This window comes from Poromitra crassiceps, assembly GCF_964638095.1.
Source record: "Poromitra crassiceps genome assembly, chromosome: 3".
NCBI classification, from domain to species: domain Eukaryota; kingdom Metazoa; phylum Chordata; class Actinopteri; order Beryciformes; family Melamphaidae; genus Poromitra; species Poromitra crassiceps.
Window position 1 is genome coordinate 33,294,426 of NC_139625.1, and position 22,740 is coordinate 33,317,165.

The following is a 22,740-nucleotide window of genomic DNA, read 5'->3' on the forward strand; positions in this document are numbered from 1 at the left end:
GTACGTCATACAACCCCACATCAAATAATCCAAAGGATCCCTTTAAATGAAGAGAGGTGACGCTGAACTCAAGTGAGACAGTCCAGATGGGGGTCAAAGGTCACATCTTGTCAGGAGACCCGGAATTTCTAGCAGCATCCCTGATGGGCGGGGGAAGTCCCTCCCTCCTCACAAGAAAACTGGTCAGAATTCACCTCCATATACAGTGTTTATTTGCAGGAAGTGACACATGTGACATCTTCCGTTCTGCAGGAAGCAGGTTGGCCAGTCACCTCACGGCGCCAGAGGACGCGACGTCCGCTGACTGATAAATCACAGCACCAATCAACACAGGGCAACAGCTGTGTCACATCGTGATAAGAGACAGCTAGCTCACTTTGACGCTCTTATCGCCACTGTCACTGGAAAACCACCTAACTGCAGTTGTTGGTGTTTTTCTTATTTGAACTGAAATGCTAAATGGCCATTTATGTGTCAAGTGAATTTAATGATATTTAGGTAATTGAAACCCTGTGAAATCCACTGTATCATTTCAAAAATACAGTACATGGACGTCAAGAAAAAAAATCCTTCCTGCAAAACTTTCATTTTTTCTTTTTTGTACACGACAGATGTGTGGCTTTTGTCTACACCAGGCAAAACCCAATGGCTATTGTGCTGTTATGACAATATGATGAGTTTATGACTATTCTGTGATCGCTTTTTTCCCTTTAGGTCCAAGTTGCACTCAGATGTGTCATTTTCATTGCATCTGTGTTTATAGATTGGGGCAACACACATGTATGTTATTTTCCAATGTGTTGACAACATATTTTGTGTCAAATATGCATTATTAGCCTGGTCTCTCTCCACGTCTCGACACTTTTTAGATATGGCTACCTCACAAAGTAGCGCTGTGCTTGAACATAATAGAACCGTCCAGTGTCCCGTGTTGAGTGAAGCGTCCCAGCGGTCACAGGCCTGCGTGGGTCACTCAACCTTCATCTCAATAGTCTCTTGATTGATGGATGCAATCGTTCATCCGTTAAAATTCACTGTATTCCTCCGGTCCTCCCGATCGGCCACAAACTTCTCCACAGATATATTTTCTTTGTGGCAAAGTCCACATACATTAAAAAATATATACGTCTCCTCTCATGGCACCGCCGACATCACATTATCTACATTTCTCAGGAGGAGCGGATGGTGTCTGTCATCCTCTCACAATTAAAGCTAATGCAAATGAATAATGAAGAGTTCCCTTCCAAAATGAGAGATCCATCATTTGAAAAAGTGACAGCTACTCATACAAAATGATTGATAGCACAAAATTAAAACAAATTACAGTACTTCAAAAGGCTAATTAGTAACTTAGGTCCTTGATTGACAAAATAGCTCTCTTACAGGCTGCAGCCTGCAGCCTACTCCTTTTCTTCAGTGAATGGTGAACTTCAGGTAATCATTTACCGTATTTCCCTTCCGATATATCGGATGTATTGTTTATTTGGAAATCAACTCTTCATATTTACAACTTAAAACACTATGACAGTATACAGTAAAAATATCTTATCGTGATTTGATTTGATAATACATGTGCTTCCATCTAACATTTGGGTTCATAAGCATAAGTCTTATTCTGTAATATTTAAAAAATAAAAATAAATAAAAATAGGTGACATTGAAATAAAAAGCAAAAGCTGGATGATCAGAGTGTTGCAGGTGGACACACACATCCATCTGAATTCTCGTGTAACACTTCATCACAGTTCATCTGACGAAAGTCTTAACATTGAATATTTTTAATTAAATTTTTACACCAAGGAATGTTCCAGGACAAAAAAAAAAAAAAATCTTCCCATTAGGAGTTTAACCGCACTGCATCGTGGGTACAAAACAGTGCTCGTCTCTTCTCTGTACACCTTCCAAACCCCCGGCCCTTCCTCTGCAGCGCGGACGCACTTGACTTCTGGATGGACAAAGTCTTCTTGTGTGTGTGTGTGTGTGTGTGTGTGTGTGTGTGTGTGTGTGTGTGTGTGTGTGTGTGTGTGTGTGTGTGTGTGTGTGTGTGTGTGTGTGTTTTATATCGGGGCAGGCATGAAGCAAGAAATGTGATTCCTGGATCCCCCCCACGGTGTGACTGCACTCCTCCACCGTGCTCCTCGAGGCCATGGGGCGCACAATACATCCAATACATCCACTTTGAGTCGTGATTCACAAAAAGAGATAACTGTGATTTGTGAAAGATAAGGAGGGGGGCAGGGCAGGGCAGACCCTCCCCCCTTCTGTTAACACATAGAGCCCAAGTCATGCCTTCTTCCGGCTCTGCATGGGACCTCAGGAAGTGAATTCCCCATTAATTTCTCCATTGACGTTTCATAAAATCCTTATCCACCTTATTTTTGAATGCCCTGCTGTAGAATGATTATGGGTGCAACATCCGGTCTAGAACATGACTGATTGTTGCAGCTGGTTAACGTCACTTGTTGGCAGAGGGTCTGCGGCGCTCAGCGCATTTCCTCATCAAACTCCGATGCTGGGAAAAAACAGTTGCTTGTCACAAAGAAATAACACTCGTTTGATGACTTATTTGAGGGAATGTAATAATGTTATCTATCACATCCGCTAACCTGTTGCTCTTTGAACAACTCGGGATATTTATCGGCGAGATGTTTGGCCAAGCTGGACGTGATTGGCTCCCTTCGCCTGCAGCTTTGAAACATCGTTTACAGACGCAGACAGACAGAGGCATACTGTAGTATGCCGTGTCCATGCGGGGGGAGGTGGCTGGGAGGATTACACTGGAACAAGCACCCATATTTCACGTAAGGCATCATGGCAGCTAGAAATAAGGTGGATATAAAGAGTTTCACTTGGACAGACCGGTCATCCAGCTACGAGATGAATTGCAAGTGACCATAAAACATCTGACTCAGACCAAAAGAAAAGGGGGAGGGGAGTGTCTTTTCCCCCCCATGTTTTTGTGTTGTCATTGCCCCCCCCACCTCATAGCTGAATGTCTTGGTCTGTCCACGTAAAACTCTTTCTGTAAGGATTTTACCAAGCATCAATGGAGAAATGAATGGGGAATTCACTTCCTGAGGTCGCATGCGGAACCCGGAAGAGGGCGCAACTTAGGAACTCTATACAAATGGCTCTCTCCCACCCCCACCCTTCCCCAACCCCCAGTTCTGTAGTCTTGTGGGTGGAGGCCAGGTGGATGAGGCCTCCTACTGGTTGGCCAGCAGCAGCAGGATGGGGAGCAGCCAGCCCCGGCCCAGCAGCAGGGACAGGTGGAGGGGCTCGGCTCCACGGTCCGACAGGCCCGGAGAGGGGAGGGTGGAGTCCTCCTCCTCGCCCCACAGTCTGTCGTTCTCATTTACCTAAAGAAAAAACATACAACAATCAGGCATCCATTTTTGTTGACCCCACCTACCTGGACCCCCCCCCCCCATTTTCTCCCCAATTGTATAAATTGTACTTTGCCAATTGCCCCCGCAAAGCTGTCCCCATCATTGCTCTACCCCCTCTGACAATCTTATTTTCACCTGACAGCGAGGATTTTCACTGGCAGGATGTAACACGTGGGAGGATCCCCCCCAGTTTCCCTCCACCCCGATTGACCAGAGGAAGCACTAGTGCAGCGACCAGGACACATACCCTTAATCCGGCTTTCCACTTGCAGACACGGCCAGTATTCCCTTTTCATAGCAACCGTTTTGAGGTGGTAAAGTAAAGCAGGTGTAACCAATAACATTAACCCATTTATACCTGATGCAGCATTTGTGTGTGTATCCCTTTAAGACTGCGAACCGCATCATACGGTCTTAAAGGGATACTCACACAAATGAGGGATATACTGTACACGCAAATGCTGCATCAGGTATCAATGGGTTAATGAGGGCCCTTGCACTGGAACACCTAAATGGAATGGAACCATTATTAATGGTATTGGTTACACCTGCTTTACCACCTCAAAACAGTTGCTGTGTGAAGAGGGTCTCTACTCGTGTCGGTAACAAGGGAATCTATCACTGCACTACCCCGATGCCCATTAGTCATTGGCTTTTGTATATAAGAAAACAACATGGGTACAGGCCCCATCTGATTCATACCAGGATACATCTTTCCGCACAAGCAGCAGAAAATGGATGAGGGAGAGGAGGTTTTATGACTATAATGGCTAAATTCTCCATAACCAGGATAGTAAAATAAGATGAGCGCCGAGGACATTGCCACTTATCAGCCAGACGCAATTTCACAGCGAGAGATGCCTTTCGCCGCGGAGATGTTCAGAATAAAATCCTCAATCGGTGGAGTGACATCTCCAGATTATTCGCTTCTTCTGTCCATCCTTCACACTGAAACTTCCTAAAGCCGTCAAGTCCACTCTTTTCCTTTTCATTCTTATTCTTTGGCCCCATCTCTCCATCACCCGCTCTGCCTGTCTCTCCCTATTCCCTTCTCTTTGGCCACCTCTAAGGGTTCCTACACATTTTCCATTTCAAAATCCCATACTTTTCCAGACTTCTCTGTAGATTTTTCAGACCATATTTGACCTCTGAGTACACAAATGCACCACTTTGTGTTGAAAAGAAGAGATATAATACAGTATATAAGATATTTTAAGAGACCACAGTAGGAAAAATATAAGATATTTTAAGAGACCACAGTAGGAAAAATATAAGATATTTTAAGAGCCCACAGTAGGAAAAATATAAGATATTTTAAGAGCCCACAGCAGGAATGTTATGTTGGAAACAGTGTGGCTCAATGGAGGTAAATCACTTTCATATATTCTGGGACTGTACCAAACCAAGCTTAGACAGAGGTGACATTCACAAAACATTGGGCACGGTATTCAAGACTCAGAAACCTCTGGACTTGGAAAGCCTTTAACTGGGCCACGTTTGGTTTTTGGAACAGAGGGGTGATATAAAGTTGCTGCAGGCCCTCTTGGCGGCTAGTAAAAAATCAATAACTAGAAAGTGGCTAAATCCAATACCACCTACGTTGGAAGATTGGTTTGGAATAATCTTGGAAATATTGAAGATGGAAAAGTTGACTTATTCTCTGAGGATCCAAAAAGACAAATTATTTCCAATTTAGAACAAATGGATCGAGTTTATAACCCCAATGAGTGCAGACTTTATATGACTCCACTAAAGTGTCACGTTCCCTTCCTCTTCTTGAAGTGAAATAGGTAGTAGTCTACATCTCGTGCGCACACCTCGGCTCAAACGGACAGATGGACAGACGCACATGTCACCTATAGAAGAGCCTGCACCACATAAAAAACACTGGGCAAGGGCTGTATGTGAAAATATATATATAGTGAAAGTTTGGACTTTGGTGAACTTCCCAAGTGGAGACTGAAAAGCTCTGACAGAAATGACTTGAGTTTGACAACTGCATGACTTTGACAACTTTGACTTCGAGCCTCACTCATAGGGCCCTATCGTTGCAATCGGCGTAGAAACTGCGTTTAAGGCCTGGCGCAGCGCAGATTAGTGGGTGTGGACCAGCGCACTCGATATCTTAGTGTCGGCGCTACACGCGGCCTCAACCATTATAACCACGCCTTTTAAGCGTAAAATTATGCACCATCAGCTCATTGGTGAAGTGCAGTAAAGAGTCACAAGCTTGCCTTTTAAGCTCCAATTCCACGGATTAGTCCAGTAAAACCAGACAAAGCCAAGCGCTCTCCTCCCCCCCTCCCTTTCATCCCCGTCTATCTGTCTCCATATATAGGCTATTATTCCATATTATTATTCTCAAACCAATAAACTGCAGTTTAAATACTGCAAGCATGTAAATACGCTACACTATAGCAAGATCAAAGTGAAAAGAATGTTCTAAATGCATCAGCTAGAAAAATATAGCCTATCCCTATATGATGAGATTAATTAGATTGGTGAAAGTTTGTCCAGAAAGATATCGTTTTCTCTCCCCTGCTGCAGGTAGGATGATGCACATAAATATAGCCTACATTATGTAAAGTCATTGCATAAATGTGTTTTATTGTAAAACTAAAATGTGAAGTAGAGCCAATTCATTGGAGCGGACATCACAGTAGGACATGACAGTAGAAGCGCGTTACGCTGTCACTTATCTAAATCACGTTAAATCGACGAGGGATATATATGTTTCACATAGGGTGGTGTTTTCATTTCGATGTTTTATTTGGTCCAATATTGAAATGTTCTACAATTGCAGGTTGTGTTACCATTACCCATTATTTAGATCTACCTTTATATCTATTTCGGCTCATTTGGTTGCTATTTAGTAGCGAAATGGAGTAGCACAATGCATGCTGGGACATTTCACAGGCAGTGAACTTACAACTTCTTTTTCCTATGGGACGTGTGTTGTGTCTGTCTGAGCGAGGGAGTCAGAGAGAGACAGAGAAGGGTGACAGAGAAGAGGCAGAGGAGCGCTCCTCGCAACTGGCGTACTGAATAGGCCTGGTTTCAGAGAGAGACAGAGAAGGGTGACAGGGGAGAGGCAGAGGAGCGCCCCGCTCAACTGGCGCACTGAATAGGCCTGGTTTTCAAAAGCACAAAGCGCTAAATTTACGCCAGGTGGGAAGATATCATTAGGCCAGCATTTAAGGCCGAAACGCCCATTCTCGCCCATTCAGGGAGTGCGCCACGCCCATTCAGCGTAAAGCGCATTTGCCAGCCTAACGCTTCGTTCACACAGACAACCTACGCCTTGCCTTGCCTCAACCCACGCCTACGCCGAGCTGGGCGTGAACCTGTTACACGCTTTTGTGATCACACCGCACGCCTTTTGCACGCCGAACCTGGAGCCGAGTCACAAGCGCCTCTCCTCTCTCCCGGCTGTATTTTTTCACGTGTTGTCCAGAATTGTCATGGGTAGCCTCTAGGTAAAATAAATCGGATATATTTAATGTTCTATTGATGCTGGATATGTATAACCAGGTCTGACTATAGTCGGACATTTTAGAGAGGTGATCTTGCAAGAATATGTGCTGGCACAACAACATTGTCCATCTTGCTTCTTCGGTCGCTATTCTCTCTCATGAAGATTTGTTTGGCGACGGGGAGAAAGCCCCACGTGATAGCCACCCGTCAATCGCTCTGTCTCTCTGCTCAACATGTTGTAGTAACTCAATTTTATTTTGAAATTCAGTTGATTTTGCCATTTCCGACGGATATTGTGCATTTTTCTTTCATGGCTTGACAGAAGAAGTCTGCCTGCACGCGCCTTGTCGGCTTCAAAATAGAACTCACGCCTATTCGATAAAATCGGCAAGGCACAGGCAAGGCGTGGGTACACGCAGGGTTCACGCTCAGGCGGCCGGTGTACACAGCCTCGTTGACTAAAACGGACGCCTATTAAAAAGCGTGGGTAAAGGCAAGGCATAGGCAAGGCTTGGGTCGTCGGTGTGAACCCAGCCTAAAGCCATGTTGATATCTTCCCGAGACAGGCGCAAGGCACGTTTTTTTTGCGTTTAAGGCCCGTTTTAATGCCGAAGGCCTGTGGGAGAATAGGGGCCATAGAGTTTTGAAAGTGGACACCCAAACGAAAGACTGAAAAGCTCTGAGAAAACCTGTTTCAAGAAGTCTCACCCATATATATATATATATATATATATATATATATATATATACTGTATATAGATACACTATATATATATATATATATATATATATATATATATATATATATATATATATATATATATATACTGGGCGCTCGATGCCTAGACTCGGCCGCCTCGCAGCCTTGCCCATAGCTCACTTGCTCTTATGACATCACCTTGATGACCGTACCCAATTAAGAAATCCGTCTCCGTCAGGTCGCCCGCACAGCCCAGGGGCGGAAGCCATCGTCTCCGTCTGGTTCCTCCCGATTCTACCTGCTTATACTCCCATCACTTATATAGCCTCACACTGATGACATCACTGATGACATTATCACTGATAGCTTTTTGTTGTTCTATTTGTGTGCGCACAGTATATCCTAATTGTCATTTTCCCTGCTTTACTTTGATATAATTTCCCCACTGGCATCAACAAACTTTCATCTAATCTTAGAGCAGCACTTCAGTATACTCTTGTGTGACTGACGGCTTACCTGACGCTGTCAGAGTCGTCCAGATGTTGTAAGCCCCACCCATCTGGTTCTCCCAGGAGGATAAAACAAACAGCCTGACCTATCTGCAGCTATGCTATCTGACCCACTTCTGAACACGGCCTGCTCCGTTTCTGCCTGGCTGTGTGGAAACAGGTCATACGTCACAACTCCAGTCTTCCACTTGGTCTCACCTGAGTAGGTATCTGTGCTCTGAGAATGCTCTGCTCCGTTTCCATGGAGACGCCAGGGGCGGTGGTTGCCATGTGTGGGCTGTGGCTGTCTGTGGTTGGGCTGGGCACGCCAGGCTGGCCGGCCCCCGTCTTCACATCCGACCCGTTCCCAAAAGCCAAGATGGCGTTTTCTACAACAACAAAAGAGCAGAGGTGGATGAAGTACCTGAAAGCCACACTTGAGTAAAAGTATAGATATCTTACCAGTAGACTTTGGTAGAAGTTAAAGTCATCGATATTTACTGTACTTAAGTTTCAAAAGTAATTTTCTGATATTAAACAGAAATTAAAAGTTACAGGTCTGGTCCTAATCATCTTTGCTCTCCCTCTGAAGTCCCTTTTATCTGCAGTGATGCTATATGCAGTCAGTAATAGCATTCAACCATCAGTGTGCTGTAGGCTATTCCTGGGGGCAGGTTTGCTCAAGTAAATGGTGTTAATAAAAAAGCAAGCAGTCATCATCGATTCTATCATGTTCATGTCCATCTGACATGCCTGGGCTTGAGTGGAAATCTTCTTGAGTTTTATAGCGGTTGGCAAACAACATGATGGTGCATTATCGCCACCAATTGGAATGGAGTGTGGATGGTGATTAATACAACTTGCAAGTTGCAAGCTAGGAGCACTGATTCACCAAACTGGCTTGCTTGCAGGTTATGAAAGTTGACAGAAATATAAATACTCAAGTAAAGTACAGATACACCCAAAAATAATCAAGTACTGTAACAAAGTATTATTACTTGGTTACATTGCACTAGCCTGGTAAACCAGCCCGTCACGTGAACTCACATTTCATTTACCAGGCTAACATTGCACCACTGCAAAAGAGGAACAGAGGGTGTGCATGAAGGCATGGGAGGACATCCACACAGTCCTGCTCCTCCTGGGGAGTGATGTCAAAATTAGGTTCATTTTCACATCAGCCGGGAGTTTTTTCCTGTGTGGCTCTTTGTCATATAACTGGTCACTTTGTGATTCTGTACGGGCCGGACTGTACTGTAATTATGATGGGACCATGGCAGTAAGGACAATTCCACTGTGAGTACATCTACGCCTACGGTCTCTCTGTTTAAAATGGAACACGGACAGATTTGTCTTCTTTTGTTGGCTATATGGACACTTCTGACACTTCAGAGGAAGGCAAATCAAAATTAAGAGTGAAATACAAACAAACAAACAACATTAGATCTTTGGCCGGGTTGGTTAACTCATTCATGGCCAGTTTAGGACTGCCAATATTTAGCACAGGCCAAAGATTTTCATAATTGTTGGTCATCTTTCAAGACCCACAGTAAATGATCTATTAGCACCAAAGTGATTTGCAATAGCTCAAAATGAAGATGTACGTCTCTGGGTTCACCAGGAAAAAAAAAGTGAGCTTTTAGCATGTTCTGTACTCTACTTATAGCCCTTTATATACACCCTGTTTTCACCAAAAAGGTCTCTCTGACAAGATAAATTGCAGATATTGGCATTTTTCTAAATCACACAATCTCATGCAGAACTCGCTCTCAATTCTTTTATTTTGAACTGTATTGACATCAGACATGTAAATATTATTCGTTATGACACAAATTAAATATATATATATATATATATACACATGAAGTGCTTTTTTTTTTACATTCAACAATATAGTTTACTCAGTGTGAGTGTGCAGACAGACACACAGACAGACAGGCAGACAGACAGACAGACACACCGACAGACAGACAGACAGACAGACAGACAGACACACACACACACACACACACACGATGCGTGATTTCTAACCCCACATAGGATAAGCAATAACCACGCCCTGTGGCGCCGGGATTGGCCAGGAGCAACACTGGAGGGCACGCAGCCCAGCGATTTCATGAACCAACTGAATAGCTCTTGAGAACGGACAGCGGGCTGCTCTGACTGCCGCTTGTTTTGTTCTGGTCCACCCGTCCTCGTCCATGTCTCCCTGTTCTATCCTCCCTGCTATTTGATCGTTCCCGTTTTCCCCTCGGCTATTCAACACGTCCTCACCGCCCTCTGATCGATCATTTCCTCATTCCTCCGATGATCAAACACATCTCTCTGGATTACTTTCTCCCGTTTTCTCCCGGCTGGCACAGAGGAAGGCGACCAGCTCGTGCAGCGCGCCGAGGCAGGGCGTTTCAATGGCGTTTTTCCTGTCTGCACAAAGAAGCGTTTATCCATTTTCTGATTTTCCTCCTGCTCAATTTCAAAACAACAGCTGCGGTATGTGTTTGTTCACGTGTTGTCTTAGATGCTAGGGACCTGATACTATGTCACAGGCTGGGCAAGTGTTTGAACTAGGCGCTGCACTAATAAAAACAAAAACACGTCAAACACGTCTTTGGCGTGGATGGCTATTTCTGATAACACGTCAAAGACGTCTTTGGCGGTGAATGAGTTAACATAGGCATAATGTGTGCAGTTTACTTGTAGAGACACTGCATGAAATAGGCCATGCCCATCACGGGGGAAAGCTCTCCATTCACTTCCACACACCAGCGTCATTTTCCTTGAATTAAACATAGCTAAAAGCTGTTTGGTGTGGGCTGCGCAGACAACAAATGTAAAAAATTGCCAATTAAAGTTTTTTTGTACCCCCGAGCAAAACAAGGAAGCCATTGAGAATTGGCGAGAAGAAAAATGTGGATCTAGCTGTCAAGGAAGTATGTTGGAGTGTTCATCTTTCGTATATATGATCTTTGTGTGCAACACGCGACCATGCATGTGACATAGGAGAACACCAGGATTGGGGGGAGAGTTTTTGTTTCCCCTCGTTTTGGGCGTGGTTTCTGAATGATGACGCGCTCCGCAGTGTCTCTATGGCATTTATGGCATGTTATATCATTTAAAAAATCAGAAATAGCTCAACTCCTTACAATGTTATATCATTTCAATCTTTCCTTCTGCTGGCATTTGGCTACTCGTGTGTGAAGCTGCCTTGTGAAGCTTAAAAAAAAAAGTAAAATATATTATTGCTATCTATGGCAAACAAATGTGTTATTTCTAGGGGATGAGACAGAACTCTGTATTCTTGAACTGTAGCAACTGTCTCCCATAGCCACAAAAGAAAGCGACATGTTTTTTAAGTGGGCTTCAGTTGCTTTTTTATTCATGAGCTGTGAATTTGAGGTGAAAAAGCTCTTATGTAACCAATCTTCATACCAGCATGCTGCATGGCCAAATCCAATGAATGCCTTGATCACTGCCTTACTGGACTTTTAGGTACCTGTATATGAAATAATGTGATCGGTTGAGTTCAACCTCAATGGACGGAGCCAAAGAACTAGTTTTTATTTGGAAATTGCTAGTGACCTCTTTACCAGACACTTTTTTATGAACAGCTTGAGGAGATTTGTATATTTTGTATGGATGTGGATTTTAATACCGATATTTTAAAATCTGTCAGTTGATGAATGAGCCGACGTTTGTTTGTTCTTGTTGACTGTGTTTTGCTATCTCATTAAGTCAAAGATATTAGTCATGCCTTACAGTATATGATTGATGAAAACGGTGCTTAAGTGCCATAGTTCTATAGAGATAGATGTCTTAATAATGACAACAAAATGCATTTAGTTTCAATAGTGTTGAATTGTAAAGATGTTGAGAATGTTGAGAATGTTTTCTAGTTAAACTAACATAGAACTAAACTAACAGTTAGATCAGAGAAGTGAACACTGCTAAAGAGACATACTTCAATGACAAGATTATTGAACACAGAGGACGTGTGGAAGTCTCCAGCAGTCAGGCTCCACTAATAGATTAAAAACCAAAACCGTGACATCACTTTAAATATTGAATGAGTTATCAGCGGACAAGTTGAAGGTTGCAGACAGTTTTAATGACAATTTTACATCAGTAGCCAAGTAACTGGTTGAGAAACTGTGGAGGGAATCCTGACTGTCAACATTATTCTCAGCATGCGGTTTGGGGCTTTGAGCTGATGGCTTCTCTTTATCATTGGTGTTTGAGAAACGCATCGAGCACAATTGCTTTAAAGCTGCCGGGCTTGATAATATTCCAGCAAGATGTATTTATTTTATTTACCCTGTGTTTCAGCATATTATCAATCTGACTAGTGAACAAAAAGTTACCCCTTGTTTATTATCAATCTGACGAGTGAACAAATAGTTACCCCTTGTTTCAACATAATTTATCAATCTGACTAGTGAACAAGGTACCAAGGTTTCCAATACAGAGTTTTAAGGCTGTTACAATGTTGTTCAAATTCACAACACTTGTCAACACCAGGTGCACCCATCCAACTGTCCACTTGATAAATTATGTTTTTGTACTGTCGCAGTGTGCCTCATGTTTTCCAGGCATTTTAGAGAGCTGCATGTGAACTGCCCGCTCACATGCAGCTCTCTAACGCTTGGAAAAACATGAAGGCATGCCGACATTGACATGGGTTTGAGCGCGAAAGAAGAAGTGGGATGTGTGCCAGCCCTAATGCTGCATTCAAGTGGTGTCGGGATTTATGGTCTGAACCAGTTCTATTCACCTTATGTTGCCCCGCCCACTTTTTCTCTTCCGTGTCAGACGCAATTGTATTTGTTCTTTCTGGTTCATCGTTAGCCAGCCGGCCGGTCGCATTGTAAACTGTAAACTATAAATTAAGTTTGCCAACATTCAGCAGCTACACTGCGACCAACTTTAGTTACATGCTCATAGCGTTACTGCTGCGAGGAGCCGATGGCTGTACCCGGTCAGTATTTAACGTTAGTTAAAAAAGCACGTCGACAGTGTTTTCTCACTGCCAGTACAGTAGGGGTTGACAGATACTAGCTAGTCCGACCGGTCACACATCCAGCGCTCTGTCCTCGCTGCTTGTTAAAAATGTCCAAATAGGCGTTATTCTGATCATCTATTCTGATAAACTGGTTGGAATGTTATGTTCTCATCCGAAAAAATATTAAAACTTTATAACAGTTTTTTGTTTGTTTTTGCTTGAAAACAGATTTTTGGCAAGTCTAAAAATGATAAAGGTAGGAGTAATCTACTTCCGGGTCTAAAACGGAATAACGATTACAAAATGACGTTATGCAGAAGCGTCCTGATATGGGCAAATGATCAAGTGAATATCATCTCTCACTCAGTGTCTCACTCTATTGGAACGCACCCGGCGTGACGAACCATGGAAGCTCCAATCGCACCACATCTGCCAACCGGCAGACCAATCACCTTACAGGTGACCGGGATGGGCCGTCCCCCTATATAGGGGCAGCCTGCCCCTATATACTGTAGGGCAGCGGAAGTCGCCCTGACTCATTCTAAAGGCTCTCTTCCACGTACCACAACTTTGCAAGAAGGGCAGTGTTGTGAGAGACCTCGCTCGAGATTCATAGAACCGGGGTTACGTTAAGTAACCTTACGTTCAATATCATCTCTCGTTCAGTGTCTCACTCTATGGGAGATATGGCCCACTCCCGGATTGCATCCTCCGAAGCCCACATGACTTGATGACATGATAACTTGTGACAGGTCTGATTACCCGATCCCAACTCATGGAATCAGGACCCCACACTCAGGACCGAATGAGCCACAGAAGGCTCCATGATGTCCAGGCGGTAGAACCGCATCAAAGTATGTGGGGATGCCCAGCTGGCAGCGGCACATATGTCCCTCACAGCGACACCCTGAAAAAGGGCCCATGAGGTGGCCATGCCTCTGGTGGAATGGGCCCGCAGGCCCTCAGGAGGTCTCGTACACCAGGACGATGGCCTCCACCACCCAGTGAGATAGACGCTGGCACGTCCCCCCTTACGCGGGGGCTGCCAGGATAGGAAAAGCTGGTTGCTTTTCCTGTACCCCCTAGACCTGTCCACATAGAAGTGTAACGCTCTGACTGGACAAAGCAGGTTAAGCTGAGCCTCCTCCTCCCCCCTGAAGGGTGGAGGGTGGAAGGCTGCTCTCTCACCCGGTCTCACAAGAGCATACTGGGAGGAGGTGGAGGCACAGTCTCCATATGGGTTGGGAACCACTGGCCTAGATGAAGGCAATTTCTGAAGGCTTTCAACACTGTTGACCACGGTGTGTTTTACTCATGGAATAAAAAGCTATTGGTTTTAATGACGCTGCTAGCTGGGTGAGAATAGGTGGAGAATGTTGGAGAGACCATCTCAGTCTACTGAAGGGAGCCCTTTTCTTCCTTTTGTATATTAATGACCTGAGATCAGCATGTTTTTTTTATATGCAGATGATCCTGCACTAGGTAGATTCACATAAAGATTTAAATACAGTAGAGAGTTCCTTGAGTGCTGAAATACGTCATACTGTAGGTAGAAGTCTGATAAGAGGCTTTCACTGCATATAAACTAAACTAGAAGTGCATTCAGAGAGTGCAAGGCCAAAAGTCCATTCTGCTATGATATGCAAATTTTGTGAGTTGGATCTAGTCCAACATTTAATGGGTTCTTCCTTGACCCATGCTACACCCTTCCATGAAGTTTCATGGGAATGGCCCAGTATTTTTTTCCATAATCCTGCAGACAGATGGACAGATAGATAGACAGACAGACAGACACACTGCACCGAAAACATTCCCAGATAGCAATGACACGTTGGCACAACGTTTGCATTTACGTAGGCAGAACGTTGGCAGCCGACCTTGGGCGCACGTCTTTTTGGCCGGTGGCATCACGTTCGCCCAACATTGGAAACCGTCCTGTTTACAGTGTACTTTTAACCACTGCCTCAACACTTACACGATGATACAGAAATATATTTTACATCATCTATGTTAACATTTATGGCACAAACATGTTTTTATATTTAAAAAAAATGGGCATCAAGGATAAGTCTTTGTGATAATGTTTGGTGGGGAATGGCAAATGATAAGGTAATAATTAAATGCCTTTTGCACGATTGACACAACGTTGGCTCATAACCAATTTCCACGTTGTAGCTAAATTTGGTTTGAATTCCTTAGGGCCTGTGTCCACCTAGCGTCTTTTTCCGACGTTAAACGCTGGGAGTGCGCTGGGGAACGCTGATCTCGGCGCACAATATAACAAGGAAGCAGTCTGAAACTAACGTTAGCTCAGTGCGGTAGTAGCTTGATAGCTGACAGCTAACATTAGCAAACAACACACATACGTACAGTGATTTAGCTCAACACTCACCAGAAATATTAAGTGTCTAGCCAATCTGCTCCCACAATTAAGCCTTTCTGTCTCTGTTGCGATAGTTTTTTCATATGATTAGTTGCCAGAAAAGGAGCACCCAACACCAGCGTCTTTCTGAAAAGTTAAAATAATTTCAGCTGGAAGCGCTGGGAGTCGGGCGCACAAAAACACCAGAGCGCTCTGAAAATAGACGCTGGACACAGCGCACTTTCTCTAGACGTCCGTGTGCGCTCGCATACGCTCTCCCCCTATTGGAAACAATTGAAAATAGACGCCGGAGCTGATGAAAAGACGCTAGGTGGACACAGGCCCTTATCTTATGATGAAAGACAAACGACGAAAAAATACATATTTATTTAGGCTACATACAGTCACCCACGTTCAGCATTATTTATATATATATATATATATATATATATATATATATATATATATATATATATATATATATATATATATATATATATATATATATATTCTTTTTTTCCTCCACGTCATTTAGAATAAGCATTAGCTGGACATTGGCTTTACAGCCAATTTATATATAAAGTTGAATGCTTTATGGCATAGAGAGAGAGAGAGAGAGAGACACACACACACACACACACACACACACACACACACAGTCACAGACACACACACACACACAGAGAGACATCCTCTTTTGTTGTCCTTTTGCAAAGCAGATTGTCTCCTAATCTAGAAAATGCATTGTTTTACATCTCCAATGTAATATGATACTATAATAATAATGAGTATTATCATTAGCATTATTGTTAATAATAATAATAATAATAATGATAATAATAATAATTTATTGGATTCATGTGTCCGACCTAGTGCCACCGTTGGCTCAACCATGTATGTCCAACCATTATACAGCTAATCAGAATCTACTTTGCCAACCTAGTGCCACCGTTGGCCCAACCATTTACAGTATGTCCAACCATTTATACAGCTCATCGAGCCAACTTTTGCCAACCTCGTGCCAACGTTGGCCCATCTCTGGCCCAACTATGTTTTCAGCTGCCGACCAATGCTGACCATTGCCAACCTATTGCCAACGTTGTGCCAACGTGTCATTGCTATCTGGGATTGTATTACCTCCTAACTTCAGGTCAGGGTAAGTCTCAGAGACACAGTTAATGCTGCTAAGGAATCTGTCCGTTATCTTGGCTCGGTTTTAGACCGCCTTCTGACAGGAGGACTCTTGAAAATGAATCAATGAACACATTTTCTATAAAAAAAATACAAAATAAATCTAGATACTTAGACAGGAAAGCAATGGTGACTCTGACTGGAGTGCTTTTATCCACCTTATTAGAGTACGACTATGCATGTTGTACAATGGCATCTCAAAGTACCTACAAACAGGCTGCAGACATTTCCTAACAAGGTAATTAGAATTATTCTGAATTCACTAATTAAAAATCATTTGGGAGAGCTGTCATTTTGACATTTTTTGTTGCGCAGATAGCCTACAACTGGGCCTTGTTCACACAATCACTCATGGTGTTGTTCCCAATTATCGCAGCTATTTTAAATTGGTGAGTGAGGTCCTGGGAAGACTGAAACATCTTACACAGGAGAGACATAATGAAGTCCTGGGAAGACTGAAACATCTTACACAGGAAAGAGATAGTGAGGTCCTGGGAAGACTGAAACATCTTACACAGGAGAGAGATAGTGAGGTCCTGGGATGGTCCTTAGGTTTAATTGATGAGATTCAAATGAGATTAGTGCAGCTCTCCCTCCAAGAATTGTAAAACTCACAGACTGTACAGTAAAACTGCTAAAGTACAATCTGCTCCACAATGACAGCTGAGACTGATGTCTGATCAAGGAGGCTCGGAGTCCTCTCTGAACTTCCCTACAGCTGTGTAGTAGTCTCAGGGGGCAACTGTTGCCAAGAAACCCATCCTGAAGGAATGGAAATCCCCCTCTTCACCTTCTTTTCAAATGTGGTTGACGGACATGACCTCGGTTATACGGATGGAGAGACTTAGGGCTCTATCTTCCCCCTGGCCTTAGGCGCTAAACTGGCGTTAAACGCAAAAAAACACGCTTTGCACCTGCCTACCCGTGACTCGGGAAGATAGCATCATGTTTTTATGCCTCGAAATGCGCTTTGCGCTGAAGAGGCGTGGCGCAGTGCCAGAATAGGCCAGAATGGGCATTTCGGCCTTACATACCAGTCTAAAGCTATCTTCCAAACTGGCGTTCATTTTGCGGTTAGCGCTTTTCAAAATCAGGCCATATTCAGTGCGCCAGCCCCGGGGATGCACCCACGGCAGGGGCGGTTCTAGGCCGTTTTTGGGTGCTTTAGCCCACCCAAAAATAGTCTCAGCCCACCCAAAAAAATAGAGGCAAAAAAACTTTTTTTTTTTTTTTTTTTTTTTTTTTTTTTATCCCTCTCCAAATCCATGGTGGTCATTAGTAGCAGTTTCTGACTACACTCAATGCGCTGTGTGCATGTTTCCCCCCCCCCTCTATGTTCTTAGGGTGGGCTGAGACAAAAATTTAGGGGGGTTCAGCCCACCCGAAAAGTTTCTAGAACCGCGGCTGCGCAGGCGCTCCCTCCTCCATCTATCTGCCTAATCCCACATCACTTCACACAGGTCACACACACAGTACAGCAGCGAAGTGGTCCTCCACAGTCCACACAATCGTTCTCCCCACTCATGATCAATGAAACTGAGGTGAGCATTGAGCAGTCAGAGTCGTTAGTAGTTACTTAATTAGCGCATATTGATATGCAAATTAGCACGTAACGTTGTCGTAGGCTAAACAAAAGAACTTGTCGCTGTGCCTGCCAGACAAACAGGTGGACTGGAGGAAGGTAGGTAGGCTACCATGGCACCAGCCAGCCATGTCATGCTAGCTCGCAGTAAGCGGGTGTAAATGGATGTGATGTTTTTTGAGAAACATATGGGCATAAGTGACAAACATTTTCAAACGGGTCCCTTGTAGGGGTGTCACGATACACTCAGTTCACGATACGATACGTATCACGATACTGGGTTCACGATAACGATACGATACGATACGATTTTAACAATATTTTTTTTAACTTGAATAATGACAATATATGACTGGAAAAGTAGTATTTTATTTGAAATGCACAAATACAAAACATGCTGTTGTGGGAAATTGTTATTACAATAACAACTAGAAAAAACATGAGATTGGAGTTAAGGCTTATCTTGAAATAGAATGAGTTACACCGTCACTTAGATTTACTTTGAACTAAAAGGTTTTTCAGCAGTATAAATTCTCATTATGCATCTTCAGTTTTTCTTCAAACTCAAACAACAAGACTTTTCTTAATCTATTTTTTATGCATCTTCAGTTTTTCCTGTCAAGTAAACAGTTTTGCCAGAAACTCAATTGAATGGTTTCTCTCCTGTCTAACTTCTCATGTGTCTCTTCAGAGACTTGTTCAACTGAACTACTTTCCACACATTGAACTTCAACAAACAAAGACGTTTCTTAGTCTATTTTTTGAAAAAAAAAAAAAAAAAAAAATGTTTTTGCGATATGAGATTTCATCTCAACGATACATATCGTGACGTTTTACTATCGCGAAATTTCGTGGGACGATATATTGTGACACCCCTACTCCCTTGTTATCTGAATGAAATTAAGCCCTTCAGAATCGCAAGTGGCTGCTTTACACAGCCTGTCTGATGTGATGATGACGATAGCTTAACATGCGTGCATGGCATCACTTATGTCTTGCTGTGATGTTAGCTCAGTATCTCAATAAAAGTTCTTACAGGCTTGTTATTTCCCTCTAAGGCAGGGATGTCAGAGATACGGCCCGCGGGCCGGCCCACGGGCAGGTTTCATCCGGCCCGCAAGATGTTTTGGAATATTAAAAAAAATATATATATATATTATTATTATTATTAAATTTGCACCCCATTATCATGAACTACGTGTGGCTAATAAGCAAGCTAAGAGTTCATTCATAAGTTAATTAACCTGCACTACAAGGAAGTATGTCAGTAGGTCATCAGGTGTAAACAAAGCCGCATTCAGCTACCTACCAAAAAATAAAAGAATCAACAAGATCAGGCGCGGACTGCATAATCGGGCACGTCGGGCAAATGCCCGGTGGCCTGGCCTGGCTTGGCCTGGCCTGCAAAAAAAAAAAAAAAAAAAAAAATTGTGCCCGCAGTCAGGCCACTCACTGAACAGCAGGCCAGGCGCCGCCTACTGGTTTACTAGTGGTTTTATTACTTTATTCAGGATTAAAGTGGGTGCATCTCATTGTAAAATTGGACTTGGCCCAAATTGGGCTTCAAACGGCCCAAATTGGGCTTCAAACGGCCCAAATCGGGCTTCAAACGGCCCAAATCGGGCTTTAAACGACCCAAATTGGGCTTCAAACGGCCCACATCTGGCTTCAAACGGCCCAAATTGAGCTTTAAACGGCCCAAATTTTTCTGACGCCGGCCCGTATCGGCCTGGCCTGCTTGGTATCTAATGCCCGGCCTGAATTATGATCCCAGTCCGCCCCTGAACAAGAAGATGCTGTCGAAAAAGAGAAAGGTTGACACGGAATGCAGGCAGTTTCAAGAGAAATGGAAAGAGCAGTATTTCTTTTGTGAAGTAAATGGGTAAATGAGTCAAATTGATTTTAGTAAAAAAAAAATCCGGCCCCCATGAGGTCTCAGTTGAACAAATCCGGCCCTCTACCTAATATGAGTCTGACACCCCTGCTCTAAGGGAGTGCAAGGCAGATATTTAAACAGCCTTGTTTGTGTACAGTACCAGTGGCATGGGAGTAATAAAAAGGGATTAAGGACCAGGACCCCTGGTGGTCAGTAAGATGGGCTGGTTGAGCCAATGTTAAAATGATCTTTATTTATTATTTATTTTTGCTTTAAAACTATTTTTTAATTTTCTGCTTAAAGTTCATGAAAAAAGTGGCATTCTTGTTTTTTCACACAATAATTTCATAATACCATTTGTAATGGCACCGTTGTAGTGCTGTTGTTCAAAATTAAAGTACATTTTCTCAGATTTATTGGTGTCTTTCTAGTCACACAATTTAATAGTCAGTGTTTCCCATACACTGATCTATTTGTGGTGGTACACCCTACATAGATTTTGACCCCCACAAATACTGCCACATATTAATTTCAACTAGTTGACTGCAAACTCCTGCTTTAGTGCTTACAGTATATTATTATCTTGTCTGAATATTATTCCAGCCAATAAGTTAGGAAGTTCCCTTTTGATTTAATTTTACTTTTGTTTTGCCTACAAAGCAAAATGTTACTTTACTTGAAACTCCCCTGAAGTGATTTTGGTATTATTTATGCAAGCATAATTCTACCATATAGTAACCTGTATGCAGAATATATATAGTATATATAGGGAAACAATTATTTTTTCATTGCTGTAAAACCACAGAACGGTAAAGAAGATATTGATGTGTGTAGTTCTTCATAGATCTAGTCTCTTCATTTTGATCTCAAAGTGCGCCAGTTTGATCCATTTTTACTTGAAACTGTACAAAATTTTCTTCCGGGGGGGCATGCCCCCGGACCCCCCTAGGGGTTCAGTGGTCCATGACCTTTGGGTGGGCTGAGCCCACCCAAAGCTCAGATGCTAAAACCGCCCCTGACCCACGGCATAATTCAATCACTCTTTCTCTATCTCACTCTCTCTCCCCCTCTCTCACTCCCTCTCTCCCTCTCTCTCGCGCGTCAATTTCTGCCCCTATAGCGCACTGCAAGCATCAGATCTGAAATGTAGGCTACACCACAGAATGACAGAACCATCACTATTTTGGAATAAAGGCCACACTAATTTATATGTAGGCACTAGGCAGGCACAATGACCGATGAAAAAAAAGTTGTTATACCGTAGTTTTGAGCCCCTGTCATTCAGAGGCTGTTGCATCATCCTATCTGTCTAGCCGTGCAGAGGGGGAGAAGAAAAGGCAGCGAGAGAAAACGATGCGATATCATGCTGTCCAAACTTTCACCAATCTAATCTCATCATGACATCCAGGGATAGGCTATATTTTTCTAGCCGATGTGTTTAGAACATTATTCTTCTCAGTTTGCTCTTGCTATAGTGTAGCGTATTGGTGACAGGTGACTCGCCCAGCTGGTTGCTCGTGGACCCCTTGCGTGGGATCCCTTGGACAATATAAGTACATAAGCACCTTAAAGGATGGCTTTACCGTGGGGAATATGAATATATATCAATCTCACGCCCCTAAGGTTTTAGAATCCGTAGAAATTTTTTGAAATTGGAGCTTCACTGCCTGACCTATCAGGCATCTCTCACATTTTTAGGGAAGCCGGATGACGCGTTACGTGTCACCCGGCTTCCCTCCCCGCTTGCGGAACTCGAGCGCCTATGAACTACAAGTCTTGTGAGCCATGGTCCCGCCTCTAGAGGTCCTCCACGCCCCTTCAGAGCTCTCGACGAAAAGCAAAAGGCAGCCATCTTGTTCACCCGCATAGAATACTGTAGCTAGGTTAGCTTTCCATAGCTCCTTGCCAAGAGACCATTATCTCTGGAACGGAAGCACCAAAAGACACGGGACTGGCGGCATTGGAAAGCTCGTCAAATTTTACATCTAGTAGTAGGTGAGTTGAAGTAACGAAATCAACGCTGAGCAATGTACCCATTTTTACACATTTTTACAGAAAATAGTTACAACATCAGATGCGCGTAACTCCTACGAAAATGCCTTAAAATGCATGAAATTTTTTTTATGAAGACATCTCCCGACATATATACTACCGTTTACATTTGGTGCAATTTGGAGGCAATTTTATTTTCGATTTATTTCTTCTTCTTTGTATCTTTTATTGTGAAGCCTTCTTCTTCTTCTTCTTCTTTGAGTTTTATGGCGGTTGGCAAACATATATGTGCATTACCGCCACCTACTGGAGTTTGATATCAGCCAAATGCCTGAGGGGTGGGCATGAAAACGAAGGCCACGCGAGCCCAGTGCATTGTGGGAAATGTAGTATTTCGGGTCCCCGCACCCGCCCCTCCCCTCCACCACCCCCCCCCCCCCCCTCCACACAGAGTGGATTTCTGGTGATATCTCTGGCGGGAAACAACCAATTTCAAAAATTTCAACGGATTCGAAAACCTTAGGGGCGTGAGATTTAATATATATTCATATTCCCCACGGTAAAGCCGGCCTTTAAGCGGCTTGTAGCACCACGCTGTAACATTGAATGTTGATAATGTTTTTGTTTTTGTTTCTGTGTCCGAGCCTGTTCGTGTGTTTTGTTTGTGTACTGTTGAGAAAAAATTTAAAT

General features: G+C 43.3%; 1 protein-coding gene across 1 annotated transcript in view; it reads right to left on the bottom strand.

Moving 5' to 3' along the window:
• Positions 1–3,206: 3,206 nt before the first annotated feature.
• Positions 3,207–22,740, bottom strand: part of gfra4a (GDNF family receptor alpha 4a) — a gene marked incomplete at both ends in the record, with an annotated part of 284,239 nt that continues 264,705 nt past the window's right edge. The window contains 2 exons of the mRNA XM_083633004.1: positions 3,207–3,359; positions 8,271–8,440. Of these exons, the coding sequence (XP_083489130.1) occupies positions 3,207–3,359; positions 8,271–8,440 (323 nt within the window). The remainder of the gene's footprint in view (positions 3,360–8,270; positions 8,441–22,740) is intronic.